The sequence below is a fragment of the Phodopus roborovskii genome, unplaced genomic scaffold (genome assembly GCF_943737965.1).
Source record: "Phodopus roborovskii unplaced genomic scaffold, PHOROB, whole genome shotgun sequence".
Lineage (NCBI taxonomy): Eukaryota > Metazoa > Chordata > Mammalia > Rodentia > Cricetidae > Phodopus > Phodopus roborovskii.
This window is the reverse complement of record NW_026126611.1, coordinates 6,551,419-6,566,113: the sequence shown is the minus strand read 5'-3', so window position 1 is coordinate 6,566,113 and position 14,695 is coordinate 6,551,419. Positions and strand designations below refer to the sequence as shown.

The following is a 14,695-nucleotide window of genomic DNA, read 5'->3' as shown; positions in this document are numbered from 1 at the left end:
CAAATGTCAGTGCTGACTTCCATCATTCCAGCCAGGACCGCCACTTCAGCAACTTCTAACAACCTCCATGTACTTGCCTAGGACCTTTTACCTGCCTGGGAATGCTCAGAATAGGAGATGGACATGGTGACATTCTCCCACAGATGGGGGGTGTCACAGATGACGTCAGATGAATGCTCACCTGCTGTTTCGGGCTACCTGATTGGATAATTGAGTCTGTGCTTTTCATGTAGAGTCAGTGAGTTTTTAGAGCTTTGAGGAAATATAATTTACATGCCATGAAAATTAACCCATTTGCAAGAGAAGTCTGGAATTTCTATCATTCACAGAATTACTGCACACAAACACTGCTGTCACGTTTTAGATTTTTTTCTTCTTTTGAATCAGTGTATGGCTACACAGCACAGCTGGCCTCAGCTCACAATCCCTCTGTATCAAAGATCCCAACTGATTTTAGAATGTTCTAGGCCACCTCAAAATGAAACATGGTGTCTACTAGCAGCCTCCCCCATTACTCCCAAGCCCCCAAAACCTTGTTGACCAATAGCTTACTTTCTGGCTCTATGGTTTGTTTATTCTGGGCATATCAGATGAAGCCTCCTGTCTGTCACTTCACACGGTTTTCAAGATCATCTCTGTTGTACATGCATTAGTCCTCACTCGCTTTTATTGCCAAATGGCGTTCCGCTGTATGGACACCTCCCTTTCTCAATCCCCTTGAGGAATTACTGGGTAAGCATTTTGTTAGTTTGCTCCCTGTTGCTCTACTGATTGCAAACAGGACAGCTACAAAGCAACGTCACTCAAGCCTGACCATGTATGGTCAGCTTGACAGAACAAAGATGAAAGGAGACAGCTTTTCAACAACTAAAACGTTTAAGTAAGCTAGCTTTTTTTTTTTTTTTTTTTTTTTTTTTTGAGTTTTACATGAAAATAGTCCATGTTCTGCGGAAGGCGGGACTAGCTATCAAACAAAGTGGCCTGACCACAGCAACACACACCCCATTCCACTCCCGCTTCACATAGTCCTTTGTGGCAGCAGCAGGGTCACGTGGCTGGTGAGCTGTGGTCTGCCCCTCCAGGGCAGGAGAAAGGCTCTCCTCCCTGGGTCCTCCTTCCTAGACAGAGGCAGCGACTCAAGAGTCCTCTGCCCTCCAATGATACTGATCACACCAAACTCTTACAATAACAGGTTTCCCCAACCCCTAAGGACCTGCCCCTGCTGAAGGAAGCACTTTATATGACAGTGTCTGACCTGAGGAGGAACCCTAAGTAAGCCACAACCTTTCCTGGTGGTCTCAGAAGTGTAGCCAGCTACACCCGGATACTAACCTTGGTGTTCCTCTGGGATGTAAGCCACACTGTAGCATGTATTGGTCCAACAGAAGAAGCACTTGCTTCCTAGGCCTGGGAGGGGACAGGGCTATATGTGAACTTACTCTATTAAGCTGGGGTGGGGGGCAGCAATGACAACATGTGCTCAAGGGGAAGAGCCTGCCATGGTGAAGGCTGCAGCTCCTTCAGCTGGGACTAGAGCACCTGCTAACCATGATCAGCATGAAAACACTGGCAGGGGCGGGGGACAGGGGGACAGGATGGGACATGGGAGCCCACATTCTACTCCTTTCTAAAATTTTATACAAATGACTCACTGTCTCTGCAAACGCAATGCCATCTCGTAGCATCTGCTAAGACACGGTGACCACTTTGCACAGATGCTGGCTAACAAATAACCAAATTCTGTAAACCATTAGCAGTAATTTAGCAAATCTTAACCATCCTCCTGTGGAAAGGCAGTCTCCGGAACTCTGCCAAGGTGGGCAGGCTCCAGCCCCCGGCAGGTGGACGGCTTCTGTGGCTTACTGTTGGGATTTTTCGTCTGAAGCCCTTCTTCCACATACAAGCCCCTTTGAGAACCGTCAAACAAATTTGTAATTTACTATCATTACTGTGTGCCTGGACCCACCAGTGTCACAGGGCCACTGTGGCGCTGGTTCTCCCTAGCCACCTTATGTAGGCTCCAGAGAGTGATGGCACATGGCAAAGCTTGAGCACAGAAGCTTTACTGGCTGAATCGCCGGCCTCCCCCACCCCTGGGCAATTGTTTCGATAACTTTGTTTCCATTTGTAACAACATGGCTGCCTACCGCCTCCCCCCACCCCTGGGCAATTGTTTCTGTAACTTTGTTTCCACCTGTAACAACATGGCTGCCTGCCGGCCTCCCCCACCCATGGGCAATTGTTTCTGTAACTTTGTTTCCACCTGTAACAGCCTGCCGGCCTCCCCCACCCATGGGCAATTGTTTCTGTAACTTTGTTTCCACCTGTAACAGCCTGCCTGCCTCCCCCCCCCCCAATTGTTTCGATTACTTTGTTTCCATCTCTAACAACATGGCTGCCTACATCTGCTCTGGGGCTAACTACTGTTTTTATGTGGCATAAGATCTATAAAATTGCTACAATGGCATTGCTACAATGGCAACTCCCAGGACATGTTTTACATTGTTACTATTTCTAGAAAACAAGTATTTGGTAATGACCCCCTACACAGGCTTAATTCCACAAAGCTACCCCTTCTTTTGGAGAGGGCCAATGCAGGAACTACTATGCAGAATCGGAGTTGACCAAAATATCACAAGAACGTCAAAGAGAAGTCCCACAACATGGGGTCCATAAGATAAGCCTGTTTAAGAAAGTCATACTTGTTACAATGTTGTCATATGCTTGTCCACTGAGCATTGGCAATGTGGTTCTTCCCAAAACTCTACCCACAGCCAGAGCTGAACCGGAACATTCACAGGCAGGCTGGGATCCATCTAAGCTCTCACTCTGGCTGCCAGGCTGCCAGGTGGAAATCAGGAGGATTGATCCACAATCCAGATGAAATAGCCCCTAGGAGAATCTGCAGTCCACTGATAACGATGAACACACACTGCTGGTCATTCCCAACAAGCTGTCAATCAGCTCTGGTCATCGTGTCATACTGCCTCCCTAAGAGTACAGCACTTAGGAAGGTGGCCCTATGCCAAAGGAAACGCAGCCTTGGATCAATTACTGCAAAAACTGTCCGTTGGGCAAGTGGTAAGATCTGCACACATCACTGTCTCTAGCAGAGCAAGGCAGAAGGCATCTGACTTTAGGATGCATGACCTCAGAATAATAAAATTCCATATGATGATACAATACTATATATATATGTGTATATATATATATACATACATATATATATATATATATCGTTTATTACCTAAGCAATAACAATATCAGAGTCCAGTGTCAGAGCTGACAAGAGTCCACTTGTCACTCAACCAGAGAGCTGCCTCACTGAGGTCAAAGTGCTGGTCTCTAGTCTATCTGTCTCCCAGGAAGCGTGAGCACTTGTTCACAGAAATGTCAAGTCACTGAGACCTGGTGGCAACATCTGGAGCACAGGCCAGGGTCAGCAATTCCACTGAAGACTGTTCTTGGGGACAGTTGTGGCTTCCCAGCAATAAGGCCAAGCGGCAGGGGCCTTCGAGCTGGACTTCCGGGGGCAGCATGGATTGAGAGTAACCCACCACCAGGTTCTCATGCCTTATTATTATTAGCGCCGTCCTGGCTAGCGTGTGCCCCTGCACTAATCACAAATGAAAAGGATGACCACAGATGTTGGAGCCAAAGGAGCCAACCCGGCTGCACGAAAAAGCAAACTGTTCCCTTCTCTCCCAGTTCACTGCTCTTCCTCGGTGTCTAGAAAATGCGAGTGCAAACTCTAAGTCAAGTAAGAGTCTAAGGGTTAGACATTTCAACTTTAACTCACAAGCATGTCTGGCAAAATGTTTCTCAGGATCATTTCTGCTTCTGTTCACATTCACAACTGTCTACAAACACCCTGGGATACTTAACAGTTATTTGAACATGACTAGGATGCATCCCCACCCCGCCCCACTTAGTGTAAACCGGAAGTCATGCCCTGTACACCCCTGGTGTGCACAGCCAGCCTGATGTGGCTTCCCAAGAGGAACATGGCAGATGCACACCTCGCCTTACAGATGCCTCGTGTGGTTTAAGGAACTTCACGGGTAACTACTTTTATCTTTTGGTTTTTTAAGACAGGCTGTGTATCTCTGGCTGTCTTAGAACTCACTCTGTAAACCAGGCCAGTCTTGAACTCAGAGATCTGCCTGCCTCTGCCCTCCTGAATGCTGGAATTAAAGGCGTGCGCCACTGCCGCCGCCGCCGCCGCCGCCGCCGCCCGGCTGGTAACTTTAAGTTAATACAGCATCTTCCTCACTTCCCTTCCCAAACTCTGTTCTCACTGAACTGCTACCACCAGACATCAGTATCAATATTAAATTCTTAACATAGATGCTGGGCCTGGGAACTGCCTGATCCCCAGGGGAGGCTTCCACCCTGTAACTTAAATGTGTGCCTTCACTACAATTACATCAGTGACAAGGTGAACCATTCTGAACTCAATGACTACTGCTCCCTGCCTATGCATTCCCAGCGCCTGACTTGGTGTGTGTGTGTGTGTGTGTCTGTCTGTCTGTCTGTCTGTGTCATCCTCCAGCACAGCCCCATTCATGTGCATGAGCGTTTGTGGTTTATCTCCCCATGTCTGTCTCTTTATTTGAGATGGTGGTCTCTTTACCTAGTTGAACCTCACTGTCCCAATCCACCTGTCTCAGCCTCCAGGACAGCAGATGGCACCGCCTGCCTGGACTGACCGTCAAATCTTTTTAATAACTGAGGCCCAGCTGTGTTAAACAACTCTCCCAACTTCTGACACTCAAAAATACTTCTATTTGAGTAGCCCCTCTGTTTTATTTCTAAGCTTGTATCTAGGCCAATGGTTTTAAGCTTCTCAATGGGAAAGGCGGTATTACTAAATTCCAGGGTGGAAATGGCAAAGAGCTCAGATGGGCTCATGCTTTCCCATAACTTCGAGAACATGTAAGGAAATCTCAAGCTCTTCTCAATAGCTCCTTTCTGCCTCAGAAAGTAAGCCACTTCCTGCCCCCAGACCCACTTCCTGTCAGACCAAGGCTGTTTAACAAACACAAAGAGCGGACAAACCAGTCCTGTTTGTACTCATTACGATCAGGAAGAAAAAAGAAGGTCTGGCCTTAGAACCAGGAGGGAACTTTCTCTGAGCGCTCACATTAAAGAGGGTTAGCTCTCTCTGCTTCCAAACCTGGGAACAGGGTGTGCTGAGCCCTCCCCACTGGCCTTCAGGCAGCAGAGACTGCAGCAGAGCAGGGGGACCTGTGGGCAGAGACAGCCGAAGGACACTTTTTGGACTGCTAAGGCTACGCCTGGTGCTTGGCACGGGTAACGTCTCACAGGCCTTGTACCTGCCTGTCTGTAAGTGGGTGCCTGTCTCTTCCAGCCTGTGGTTGCCATGGGAATCAAGCAAGAATTCTCAGAAGCCACCTCCCATAGGGCAGAGGAGAGACACAAGGAAGGATTTTACCTGCTAAGGAGAAGCACAGATAACGCATACACTCCACAAGGCAGACAAAATCAACTATCATTCAAGAGCACTTGCTGTTAGCTGACAGGACCAGTGGAGTCTGGATCCAGCAATGTCTGATTTCAGTTTCACTATGTGTATCAGATAGTTCCGCTCGGATGCAAAATACCTGCTTAATTATACACACAAACTGGAGGGCCCCATATAAAGACAAAGGTAGGCACAGCCAAGATGGCCACGACACGCTACGCTGATTTTTAATTCTCAGCTCACAGAAGAGAACACAGGCCACCAGCAGCCTGTAGACTAACCCCACCTGGAATGTACTATTTTCTTTGTAAAGTTAGAAGTCCGTGAAGGCTTCCCTTTCAATCCCAGTGGAAGAGGAGGGGCTGGGAAACAATAAAAGAGCCCGAACACCCCAATTTCTGTGCTAAGCTGCTGTTCTGGGGACGGGACTACCAAGCCAGCCACACCGAAGCCCAGCGTGACTTCTGAGACAAATCTGCCCCGGCTAAGACCACAGGAGCAGGAATACTTTGCAGTTTAAAGAACATTTTTTCTCCACAAGAGGCTTAGAGAAGGGCTATTTGAATTTATGCAATTGCACCAGACTCCCAGCAGGGTTAGCAGCATTACTTTTCTAAAAAAAAAAAAAAAAAAGACTGTAAATTGTTTTGTTTGTAAAATCTGCTTGAATAGGCAGACTTAAAAAAAAAAAAAAAAAAACTTCTATTTTTAAAACTTGTTTTTGAAGTTATATTAAGTTAAACCAAACTCTTCAGTCTGCATGTTGTCACAACCAAATACCACAAAGGGGTTACACACACAAGTACTTGACTGGGGAGTGAGAATGAGGGCTGTACACTCCTCAGCCCTTGTTACCACTGCCCCCCCCCACGGTCACACCCTACCCGTCAGCTGCCCACCCTCCTTTCCCGGCCTGACCCACCTCCAGCCCCAGGACACACACCTCCTCCTCCACTCAGCTAAACCTTAGTTCAGGATGTTCATTTCCAAGTTTCACGTCTGACAAAGCTGTAGTCCTAGACCACAACACCTCCTTCCCACCCCCAAATCCTGAAACTACAGGCTACCAGTGGGATAGCTGGGAACCAACAGTTTATGGGTTCCCATGGCAACTGCAATTCGGATGAGAGATTGCGTCACCTCGTTTGGATTTCCAACTGGAAGATGCATACATTATGTGAGGAGACAGTGAAGAATTCTAATTCTCCCCCTGTGTACACTGGTGTGTGTGTGTGTGTGTGTGTGTGTGTGTGTGTGTGTGGTGTATGGGTGTCAGAGGACTGTTTCTTCCTCTCTTCCACCATGTGAACCTGGGGATGGAACTGAACTCAGATCCTCAGGCTTGGTGGCAAGCTCCTTTATCCGCTGAGCCAGGCTTCTTGCCTCCTTTCCCATAACAAACTTTAAAGATGTAAACACACAATTGAAACGGTCCCAAACACCAGAAGGGAGGAAAGCTACAGTGAGACTACACACACACACACACACACACACACACACACACACACCTATCTCTCTCACACACACACACCTATCTCTCTCACACACACACACACACCTATCTCTCTCTCTCACACACACCTATCTCTCACACACACACACACCTATCTCTCACACACACACACCTATCTCTCTCTCACACACACACTCACACCTATCACTCACACACCTATCTCTCTCTCTCTCTCACACACACACACCCATCTCCTCGGGCCACGCAGGTGGGTGGGTGTCTAAAGGCCCAAGGGAGTGGAGCCCTCAGTGAGTGGCAAGCTTGCACCAAAGCTACCATCCCCTTTCTTCTATCAACCGATAACGCAAAGATTTACAGATCTTTTTGGACGCAGTGTTTTTGTTTGTTTTCCAAACCGTCTGACCTCTCACTGTACAGCCAGGAAAGGCGTAAACAAACAGGTGTCACACAGCAGGACAGGCAGCGCGAAGGTCTACGAAATATAATGGAGAGGACAAGGGGCTGGTGTCACCCCAGCTGGCTTCAATTTCTAAGTTTTCAGTGATAGAAGAGCAACTCATTTATTCACGTTCTCTTTCCAACTCAAATATCAGGTACAAATTGCTCTCCGCACCTGCCAAAAATCTGTCATTAGACAGTGGCTTAGGAGGTGACACAAGATACTGCCACTTTCCCTACGACACAAAGGGCAGCCGCTAACACCAGCCTTGTTAAAGTATTACTGCACTCCATCCCCGCCTGCACGCCATGACAGTTTTCCCAGCAGGGGTCTGTGCTCAAGACCTATGATGCACCTAGAATCTCCTGGCAAAAGCAGAGTCTTTGTTTTATGAGAGTTTTGTAAAAACTACAACAATACGAGTGGTTCTCCTCCCAAATATTGGCCTAGTCACAAAATATACCCAAGGTCTAACAAAAGCTTGACAACAGTTACCTTTATCCTGGAAGCAAGGATAAAGGCCCAGAGGGTAAATACCTCTGGCTTTGAGGGCCTTATTTGGCATTCACACATGCTGATGTTTTAAAGCAAGTAAAAACCTAAAAAAAAAAAAAAACTTAGCTGGGACATCTTAGAAAAAAGCATGGGCCTGTAGGAGATGGATGGTTCAAGCACGTGTGCCTGCCTTAAATGCAGAGACCTCCACCATCTACTGTGAGGAGTGTCCCCCAAGCAATGTTGGGCTACCATTCCTCAGGCAAAAAAAAAAAGGGGGGGGAGGAAAAACAACAACAAACACAAGTCGGTTGTGAAAGGCAACCTCAAGTTCACAAAAAGCCAGGCCAAAAAAAAAAAAAAAAAAGCTGCCCACCCTGTACGGACCTGTGGTCACACTTGGGTGGCACTGTTCCCCTCATGTCCATCAGAAAAAGTTGAGTGCAAGCTAGCATGGTTTTTTACTTTGCCTTTAAAGTCTGAACGGGCAAAGGGTTCATGAAGTTCCCCTTTCCTCTGAAACAGAATTACCGTCTATCTACAGCGCATGAAAGGCCTCACTGAATTAAAAAAAAAAAAAAAAAAAAAAAAGATGGAACCAGCCTGAGGCCACAAATGTTCTCAGCCCTCAACCCACATCCCTTATCTGCCCCCGAGCAACTGGCCAAAGAGGGTGTGTGTGTGGGGGGGGGGGGGATGATGACATCGCCCTGGTCCGGCTTGCTCCCGGTCCCTCTCTTCCCTCAGTCTGTGTGACCTTTGCCCACACTCACCTCCTCCACCAGAGCTCCTCCCAGGCAAAACCCAGTGTTACTATTTTCGACACAGGCACCAGGCCCACAGTGGCACCTGACAACTCACCACACACAGGAAGCAGAATTCCCGGGGACTCTGATAACAGATGTGAGACGGGGTTCACTTGACAGGGTTTCTCTGTGTAGCAGCTCTGCGGTCTAGGCTGGCCTCGAACTCACAGAGGTATGCCTGCCTCTGCCTCCTGAGTGCTGGGACTAAAGGTGTGCACTGCCACCAACGCCCAGCAGGGGGTTCGCTTTTACTGAGTATTTCCTTGCTCTTGCTATGTGAAGTCATGGCTAAGCTGGACCAAGGACACCACTTTCAGATGACAGTCTGCACCCAAGTGCTCACAAGCATGCTTAGAGCTTACAGTATGTCAGAGCAGGCGTCTGAATGCCACAAATACAAGCCTTGCTTCTGTTTACCCTGGGTAGCACCCTTTGCACTGAAAACCTTTTTTTCTACTCAAGATGACAGACAGAAGCCTGCAGATGTCGAAGAGCATGCAACACTTGAAATTTTTTGTGGTTCTCTGCATTTTTATTAGAAAATAATATCCATTAGCCATATGTTAAATAAATATCTTAGGCAAAAGTTTCTAAAAGTCATAACACTCTAAGAGAATGGTTCTGTTTGGACCTTTAACTTTATTTTATAATGTTTGGGTGTTTTGCCTGGATATCATACAGTACCGGAGGGGTCCAGAAGAGGGTGTCCATTTCCTGGAAGTGAGGTTACAGAGGTTGTGAGCTGCCATGCTGGCTGCTGGGAAACAAGCCTGGGTCCTCTGGGGGGGGGGGGCAAGGGGAGCAGCCAGTTCTCTTCCCCACTGAACCATCTCTACAGCCCTACCGTTTGGTTATTTAAACAACTCCTGGGCTGGGGATATAGCTCAGTTGGTAGAACACTTGCTAGTGCAGAGTAATGGGTTTGATCTGAGCACAGCATAAACTGGGCGTGGTGGAGAAAACCTGAAGCCCCAGAAATTCAAGGTCACCCTTAGCCACACAGGGTTTCCAGGCAGCCAGGGTGACAAAAGAACTCCCCACCGGCACCCAGAACACCACCATCACTCCGAAGTCAACACCAGCGATGTAGGGCAAGCTATGAAAGGGGACAAACCTCTGGGCTCTTCTGCAAACATATTTCATATCTCAATGGTGACAGCGGGAATTAAAAACCAATTAGGAACCAATGGGAAGAGCACATGTAGTTAATGCTGAGAAGAAAGAAAGCTCAGTGTGTTTCCCTGCTTTTGAAGGCGCACTGTGTTTCATACAGGACAGTGGACTCATCCAATGACTTGAGACCCAGCACACTGAGCCGCGCTGGGGATCTCCAAAGGGCCAGTCAGTCACAAAGATTCTGTCTCAAAAATTAAAAACCACAACTCACCCAGCTGGTGCTGTTTTCTTCTCCTGAGCTAGAAACATGAATCAAGTCAGACCACGTTTTGTTAAGAAATCACAATGTTATCGTTTAGGGCAGAGGCCAGTGTGGAAGGGGCCCATTCGGGGAGAAGCCGGCGCCACCTTCTAGCTGAGCATTGTCTTTTTTCAACTTCATTAACACGTGACAAGAAGCAGGCAGGTTCTCCCCGGGCCCCATCACCCACTCATCTGTGAAAGACAGAGCCCAGAAGGCCACCTGGACCATCCCTGGAAGTCCTGTGTAACCACGCTCTTACACCATTCACCATGTGGCTCCTGCCAGAAGGTCAAAACCAGAGTGTGGCTGACAAGGCACGGCAACCCTAACCCTCCCACTTCCTCCCACTGCAGGCGCCAGGGTGCTCTTACCCCATTTAAGAACCCTGGCTCCGAACCCTGGTTCCGAACCCTGGCTCCTCACTGCTCAGCACTCCTTCCCACAACAGCTCAGCATTTGCCGTGATTACTGTCTGCCCCGAAACCACACTAGAGACCCCACTGACAGACAGGGGCGTGTCTGCCATCCAGCAACTCTCACAGGAACGTAGCAAAGGGCTGCTCAACTCCTGGATGAGCTATTAATATTCATCGTGCCTTATTATGTGATGGTGGCAGATCAGTAACCCTAGCCAGCGTTTCTAAATGCCCAATGCCAAAACCTTAGCTACCTAATTCACCATCTGTCCTGGGGGCTGGGGGGGGGGAGGGCTCGGGTGTATCATGCCCGTGTGCCCTTTCTTCTCAATGAAGGGTGTGTGCATGCACGCCAGTGTGCCCTTAAAACCCATTGCTCTAGTCACTGAAAAACCGTCCCTGTTAAAATATCAAGGGGAAAGCAATATTCCCAAGAGGTCAGGTTGTCTCAGAAATTATCTTGGCTTGTGGTAAAACACTTGCCTAGCACGCGTGAAGCCGTGAATTCAGTCCTGAACAAAGTTTTAGTTCACAGTACATACTCAAACAAACATACTTTCAAGTTCTAACAAAGGGTAAAGCCTTCTACACTGGAAAGGTCCATCCAAATCACTACTTTGAACACGAGCCTGGTTAAGGCATCTTGGTGCCTCAATGAGGCAGTTCCCCTGGAAGCTCTGAGATATCTGAGATGGTGGTGGCTTGAAAGGCAACACCCTTCTCTCTGAGACTTGCGCGCAGCCTCGCACCAGACCAGGATAGCAGGTTGGGGAGAAGGGGGGGGGAGAGAAGAGAGAGGAGCATCCGAGCCACCTTGCCTGAAAAGATTGCATAACTGCTTCCTGAACCAGCCCCTCACACCAACCCCACCTGGGGCTCCAAGGAGACCCACACAGCGTCCAATCCTGACACCAGATAAGCAGAGGCCCAAGCGCACCCAGACCCCAGGCTGCCTCCCTTGGAAGTCCATCATTCCTATCAGATGGAGCTCCAAACCAACTGTCTACAATTCAAGAGCAGACAACAGGCTACAGCTGTCCACAAAGCATGCTTCCGTGGAGCTCAGGCTTCTCCAGCGGATTACAGGTGTACCTGACGCCTCACCAAACCCGGGGCCATTTGAACTGTTGCACTTTACTGGGGAGTCAATCTCTCCTTCCTTGGAGGCACAGCTAAGCTCTGTGTCTTGGTTGGAGAACCAGACTTTGAGACCTCTGGGCCAGGAACCCTGCTTGCCGGATGAACATCCACAACCTTTTAATAAGCAGGTTCTAAAAACCACGTCATTTGTACTGTTTTGTGAACAACGTTATCCAGCTCAGTTTGGAGAAGAGATCAGCCACCATGTGGGAGGCCTGAACCGACTATTCAGGTGCATCCACCACTGAGCGCGACTGGACCTCCAATCTCACTCAAGCCACCCAAGACGACGACTGTGGCTTCAGGCTTAAACGGGATCAATAACCTTCTGTGGAAAGGGCATACCTACAGAGTTTGCTGGTGGATGCTTCATTTAACAAGAAATAAACAAACCCCACCCCCAACAACAATAAAAACTAAACAAACCCAGTTTCCCAGTAATAGCCTGAGATGGCCACTAGGCTATTCTCAGTGCTCAGCCTAACAGTCCGTCTCTAACACCCTGGGGAGCTCTCAGGGGGGCAGGAAGGGATTCCCTTCAGGGGGCAGGTGTGCACCTTGTCCCTCAAAGGAGCCCTCTCTCAGCAGTTTAGGAATTGTTAACTCTGGCTATTGTAGAACAGAGGCTTCAAAAAAGTTACTCTGTTACTAAAGCAGAAATGCACCCGGCTTACTCTGCAGCTTAACGACTCTTCTAAGAACAAAGTTCTCACCACAGAAGACCTTTAAACCAGGATAAAATTAAAAACGAGGCAGAGAGAGGAGGGAAAGGAGGGATTGGAGGGGCGAGAGAAGAGAGAGGAGAGAAAGGAGGGAGAGGAGGGGAGAGAGAAAAGAGAGAGGGAAAGAGAGAATAGAGGAGAGAGAAAATACTAAAATGAGACTGTTTTGACATAGTGCAATGTCTGGCATTATGAACACTTTATACTAATGGAAACAAGACAGGACAACAAGGTTCCATTCACATACAGTCCCTAGACTACTCAATCCACAGAGGTAGAATATGATCATTGCCAGGGTCTGGGGAAAGAGAGATTGTGTTGCAGTGTAAAATAGTGACCTTGGAAAAATGGACGATGGTGATGGCTGATTAACAATATATTTAATGCCACTGACCTGCGTACACATTTAAAACTGGTTATAAAGATAAATTATATGCTATGTATATCTTATAATTAAGAAAATAAGGAGAAGAAAAGAGAATTACAGTTTGTAAAGAGAAGAAAAAAGAGCCACTGGAAACAGTCTCCTTTCCTGGTCCCAGGCAATACCTCTTTAAGTTTTAAGGAAATCAAGAAAACCACACCTGAAACTAATGTACCCGCCCCAGTACCGGCTGCAGCACCAGAGGAACACATTCTGGGCCAATTCCATGCCACCAGCATTGTAGAGACCTAATGGGTCCCTGCCGAGTTTGAAATGCATTTCGGGTAGGGTCAAATACTCTCTCATGAATAACTCAGACCAAAAGCTCGATTGAAGGCTGGATCTATTATCATTTTACGAGTATTAAGATTTCTAGAGAAAGACCTTTCGGAGAACATAAACTGTAAAAGTTGTGAAAACAGATTAGTCCTAAACCCGGCATTGGCGGCACAATCCTTTAATCCCGGCACTCGGGAGGCAGAGGCAAACGGATCTCTGCGAATTCGAGGCCAGCCTGGTACACAGAGCGAGTTCCCGGACAACCAGGGCTACACGGAGAACCCCTGTCTCGAAAGCCCCCCAAAAAAAAAAAAAAAAAAAACAAGCAGAAAACAAAACAAATGAGCCTTAGAGACTAGGAATAAATACCTCACATCTTTGTAGTTTTTACTAATCCTGATTTTGTCCATATCAACTTAAAAAATTATAAAACTCTCCCTTTATCCAATCGCCAGTGTTAAGGCAGTTGGACTATCGTATATTACACTGAGGACAGGCTTTGTAGTTAGTTGTTTCTTCCCACTCGCAACCCCGGCCCGCCAGCAATCTCAACACAATCAGATTCAAGAATAGAGAGGCAAGCCCGCAGCACGTTAATTAAGCCCAAGTTCACCACCAGGGCCCAACGAACCTCCTTATCAAGCCTCCGGGACTGCCTCATCTGCAATTCAGGTCCGCGGCTAACCCTCCAACGAAACTGATCCTGCTGCAACCAGCAAAAACCCTGCTCAGCCCGGCCGCGCCTCCCCAGAGAGGGATGGGACCAGGCTACCCCAGGCGCGGAGCCTCTCTTCTCCCCAATGCCCTTCAAATCGCCCAGGAAGGTGTGGGTTGCAAGTGGTTTCGGTCGCTCGAAGGAACTGGGCGGGCAGGTGTGGGTCGTAAGCGGCCACCCCGTCTCGGAGCCAACTGCGCTAGTTAAGAAACTTGGAAGTTAACGCTAGCAGGCACTTTGAAAGCAGTCGGAAGACCCGGGGTTCGGGGAGGGAAGAGGCCAGCGACCGAAAAGCACCAGCCAAGGGGACTAACGAGTGCCACAAAGGCGTCGCCGGGGACCGAGAGGGCGGCCGGCGCCCTTTCGCAGAAAATGAACCGCCTAGCAGCCCGGTGCCCGGCCTGGCGCACGCCACCCGCGCCCCAACAGCGACGAACTTACTGGCTTGGGCATTGTGGCTGGCTGGTGTCTGCGTGGGTCCTCGGAAGCGGGGCTGTGCAGCGGCGGCTGAGACGCGTCTGGACCTGCAGGCGGAGGGAAGCCCTGAGCGCGGCCGCAGCCCGGAGCTTAAGAACCGGCCGGGCGGCGCCGGATGAGTCACCGCCCAGCCGGGCCCGGGGCGGGGCGGGCGGGGCGGGCGGGGACGCGCGGGAAGCGGGGCCGAGCGCCCTGAGTTTCACTTCGCGTAGCAACCGTTGCCCCAGAGCTGAGACCGCAGCCGCGGGACCTCTTTGAGGAACACTCGGGCTTTTCTGTTTCTTTCTCCGCAAACTGGGAGCAGCCGGCAGGGGGCCGCGTCCGCGCAGCCCGCGCTGCGCCTTGGCTTCGGGAAGGGACCCCTCCCCGCGGCTGGGGTGGGGGGGAGCGGAGGGGTCGCAGG

At 49.1% G+C, this 14,695-nt stretch overlaps 1 protein-coding gene across 1 annotated transcript in view; it reads right to left on the bottom strand.

Moving 5' to 3' along the window:
- The window catches only part of Ezr (ezrin), a 40,419-nt gene extending 26,068 nt beyond the window's left edge, over positions 1-14,351 (bottom strand). Inside the window, exon 1 of the mRNA XM_051206124.1 lies at positions 14,257-14,351. Within this exon, the coding sequence (XP_051062081.1) occupies positions 14,257-14,268 (12 nt within the window). The 5' untranslated portion in view covers positions 14,269-14,351. The remainder of the gene's footprint in view (positions 1-14,256) is intronic.
- Between the last annotated feature and the right edge of the window lie 344 nt (positions 14,352-14,695).